We start from the raw sequence: 4626 nt of genomic DNA, 5'->3' as shown, positions 1-4626 counted from the left end.
TATATATAGCATACAATGTAACAGCAACTCCATCAGACTGGATTTTGAGTTCTAAACTGGCCCTTAATTAGAAGCAAAAGATGTATTTATTGGAGATCGTATCTCAGATGTATCTGATCCTCATCAACAAGTCAGCTAATTCAAACACACCAAAGATTAGGAGACAAGCACCGATGGCAACTTGGCAACAACTCAGACGTTGTTTGGGGGTGACATGTTTATATTGTACGTTTGTAACACACTAGTGTATATATTGATAAGCATCAATTATGTAAAGCATTCTATAAATACAAGAGAACACCCACCATTCATGTGGGCTGATTAACACAAAATCATTTGTCTTTCATTTTCATTATAGTATTATTTTTGGCTAGCTATAGCTCTAATAAAAAATGCTATCGTGGTCGTGATCCCTATACTGATCATAAAGTATACACATCTCGACATATACTACTATTTAACAAACTTAAATTTCCAACTCAGGATAAAGTGGTGTCTTCCTTCAATAATTACTCTTGGCCTTATACATCTTTTGTAAGTATTTTTATCATTTTTTCTTCGTTCATTTTTATCTTTTCCTATTTCAAATGCTCATAACAGAGAAACATGATCAAATAAAAATGCTAAATGAAAGGGCTTGATAGATTTGTAGGATACATTGTAAATTTTTAAAGTTTGGAGAACATTACAACTTTAGTGGTAATTTGAAAAAATAAGACTAGTTTTTTGTTATATATAGTATGATATATAATGATGTATATATTATCTCTGTTACCCATCACCAATTTACCATTAAATACCGTAAAATCTTAAGCCCAGTTTATTTTGGAGTAAAATAATAGAAATTATTTTACCCCTCACTTAATTCTGCAATTTTCTGCGAAGTAGAGAGGCGCAACTCAATCCCTCCTAATATTCTTACAAAAAATAAAAAATAAAAAACCCTCCTAATATGTATGTACTCTTCAGAAAACTGGCCTTAAACAAACCCTCTTCATCACCTCAGATTCAGTGGTCATGAACTCCTTAAGAAGCTTTGCAAAGCACCCCATCATTTCTCTGGTAGAATCAGACACCACGCTCAAAGAGCTGAAGCAAATCCACACCCAACTGCTGCTAAACGGTGTTCTTAACGACCCTCACCTCCTGGGACAATTCGTAGCCACTGCAGCCCTCAAAAACCACGACAATCTTGATTATTCCAATCAAGTTCTGGACCAATGCGAGAACCCTACCCTCTTCGCCTTAAACTCTATGATCAGAGCCCACTGCAAAAGCTCAACCCCTCAAAAGAGTTTTCACTTCTACAACAGAATTCTCCACTCTAATGACAATGTCTCACCCGATAACTACACCTTCAATTTCTTGGTTCGTACGTGCGCGCAGCTTTTGGCGCGTGAGACGGGTCCGTCTGTACATGGCGCGCTAATAAAACATGGGTTTGAGCACGACCTGCATGTTCAAAGTGGGTTAATTTTCATGTACGCTGAACTGGGTTGCTTGAGCTCATGTCATCGGGTGTTCGGAGAAATTCCTGACCCAGATTTAGTGTGTCAGACGGCTATGGTGAGCGCTTGTGCGAAATGTGGTGATGTTGGTTTTGCAAGGAAGCTGTTTGAGGTAATGCCTCAGAGGGACCCCATTGCGTGGAATGCGATGATTGCAGGGTATGCGCAGAGTGGGAAGTCGAGGGAGGCATTGGATTTATTCAATTTGATGCAAATTATGGGTGTGAGGGTCAATGAGGTGTCTATGGTTTCGGTTTTATCCGCGTGTACCCACTTGGGTGCATTGGATCAAGGGAGATGGGCGCACGCATATATAGAGAGAAACAAGCTAAGGATGACAGTGACGCTGGGGACTGCTCTGATGGACATGTATGCGAAATGTGGAAACGTGAATAAGGCCATGGAAGTTTTCTGGGGAATGAAGGAAAAAAATGTGTATACTTGGACTAGTGCCGTGGGTGGGCTAGCCATGCATGGATTTGGTGAGAAGTGTCTTGAACTTTTTTCCCTCATGAAACAAGAAGGGGTTCGGCCCAATGAGGTCACTTTTGTTTCTGTTCTTAAAGGTTGTAGTGTGGTTGGACTGGTCAAAGAAGGTCGTGAGCATTTTGAGTCAATGAGCAAAGTGTATGGTATTGAGCCTCAGCTCGAGCACTACGGATGCATGGTGGATTTATATGGTCGAGCTGGCCGCTTACATGAAGCCTTAAACTTCATAAATAACATGCCTGTGAAGCCTCATTCTGGCGCTTGGGGAGCTTTGCTAAATGCTTGTAGAATGCATAAAAATATGGAACTGGGTGAACTTGCCTCAAGAAAGATAGTGGAGCTGGAGGCCAAGAATCATGGTGCTTATGTGCTCCTGTCCAATATGTACGCTGATTCCAAGAACTGGGAAGGGGTTGATAGTGTGCGAGAGATTATGAAGGCCAAAGGTGTGAAAAAGCTCCCTGGTTGTAGTGTTATAGAGGTTGATGGTGAAGTTCATGAGTTCATTGTTGGGGATAAGACCCACCCTAGGCATGAAGAAATTGAGATAATGTTGGCAGAGATCTCAAAGCGGCTGAAACTATCAGGTTATGTGGCTAACACCAACCCTGTGCTGTTCGATATAGAAGAGGAAGAGAAAGAGGATGCTTTGTGTAAACACACTGAGAAGGTAGCCATTGCTTTTGGTTTGATCACTTTGAAGGAAGGTGTACCCATTAGGATTGTGAAGAACCTTAGGGTTTGTTGGGATTGTCATGAAGTAACGAAAATGATATCTAAAACTTTTGACAGAGAGATTATTGTGAGAGACAGGAATAGGTTTCACCATTTTAAAGATGGTGACTGTTCTTGTAAGGGCTATTGGTGAAACAACTCACTCTCCTTCCCCCTTCATTTGTTCAAAGGTAATAATGTACTCACCTTTAAAGATTGATAAATTCTTTACTTCTATTTTTACTCCTTTCCATCCATCACCATCTTTCTTTTGTGATATTTCAACCAAACACTACTCATTTTATCTTCTACTCCACCATTTGCTAGACTTTTAATCTTGTCGCCAATCAACTTGTACAGATTTTTAAAAACTCTCACTTTATTACCACCAAAACACCTTGACTAACTTTCACAACCCGAACATTACCACCACAATCATCTCACTATCTACTGTGGTGATCATTGTGCCCACGGAATCTTAGCTTTCATGATTTTTCTTAGACTCTTCTAAATAAATCTTAACTTTCTGTACTGGGACTGATAATGTCTCATCCTTCCTTGTCGAGAGCTTGACCTTGACTGCTCCCTATCAAAATTCTTCCATGATTTGGTTTGGACATCACCACAAATGGCCTTTGTTTCAGAATTATTCAATTGTTTTCTTGAATAAAAGCATCAAGTTGATCCTTAATGTCACTACTTTCCTCCATGTCCAATCGAACGAAATTTAATTCCACACCACTATGCTTCTTCTCTCTGGGGTAAGAATTGAACGAATAATACAAAATTGTCTTCATCTCAAGCTCTTTCCATTAATAGTTATCATACATCCCGGTCAGCTTCTTCGAGTTTACATATAATGCCTCATGTCAATGCTTATACACTATGATACCAAACAAGGGGAGTATTTTTCTTTCTTTTGATAATGGATATATTTATGAAAAACGTAACAGTTAAAAATTGAAAACTTTTAAGGAGCGATTTAAAAAATAAATATCTAAATAAAAAAATAATAAAGAAAGTAGCGTTTGAACAGAAAAGAAAAAATAAAAATAAAGCTTTTTTTTTTTGTCTTTCCAAAAAGCTCAATTTTTCAATATAATCCCAAACATTCTGTAAGTAATTGAAATTCAAGAACGTGTACCAACTTATAAAAAAAAACGTGTAACACAAGAAAGGCCAGTTGACATTGTCATGATACCTAAATCTTGGTCCCAACTGTTGAAGATTACATATCTGGCCAAATGCCATGGTTGATACGGTACCTCAGTGGTTAATTCATTGCATCTTCCCTACAAATGCCAGCTAACTTCTTTTAATTGGAATACGGAAGAGGACGGGACATAAAAACTCTCATGTTTGAGTAGAGAGTCTCCATCTTTAAGCAAATGACATTTCTGTTTGGATAGGAGAGCCTAAAAAAAAGAAATTAAAGAGTCAACCCGTTAAAAGAAAATAATGAAGAAAAAGATACTTTCGTGAAAAGATGTACAGGGGTGGTGTAAGTTAGGCTCAGATGCCTAAGCTTTTATATAAAAAGCGAGAAATGTTTACATGTTTCAGGTCTAAAGTCGGCGTTTGGTTCGTTTAGCTTTGTTGGGTGTGTGATTTGTGAAGCACTTTTGACCGAAAAGGTTTGGTTTTTCAGCTTTATAAGAGATTCTGTTGATGCAAAACTGCCGCAAAACATGACCACTAGCTGCTTAAAAGTGCTTGTAATTTTTTTACTAAACGAAAACTTTTTTTCTTCAAACAGATTTTTTGAGTGTTAAAAAACACTTTTAAACCTTTTACGCAATCCCAAACAAGCCCTAACAATAATAACTCCCAACTATTATTCTCTAACTACTTTCTAATTTCTAAAAGCATACAACTTTTATGCTTTTTCTCTCTAAGAATTAAAGAGAAAATCTCT

At 37.9% G+C, this 4626-nt stretch overlaps 1 protein-coding gene across 1 annotated transcript; it reads left to right on the top strand.

Annotated features, from left to right (window-relative positions):
* The first annotated feature begins 945 nt into the window (after nt 1–945).
* Nucleotides 946–2959, top strand: LOC132179136 (Tetratricopeptide repeat (TPR)-like superfamily protein). The gene has a single exon (XM_059591781.2). It carries the CDS (start codon nt 1018–1020, stop codon nt 2863–2865), a length of 1848 nt encoding a protein of 615 aa, XP_059447764.2. The 5' UTR covers nt 946–1017; the 3' UTR covers nt 2866–2959.
* Nucleotides 2960–4626: the final 1667 nt, after the last annotated feature.

This window comes from Corylus avellana, chromosome 4, assembly GCF_965113065.1.
Source record: "Corylus avellana chromosome 4, dhCorAvel1.hap1.2, whole genome shotgun sequence".
Classification (NCBI taxonomy): domain Eukaryota; kingdom Viridiplantae; phylum Streptophyta; class Magnoliopsida; order Fagales; family Betulaceae; genus Corylus; species Corylus avellana.
The sequence above is the reverse complement of the archived record's forward strand: the minus strand, read 5'-3'. Positions and strand labels throughout refer to the sequence as shown.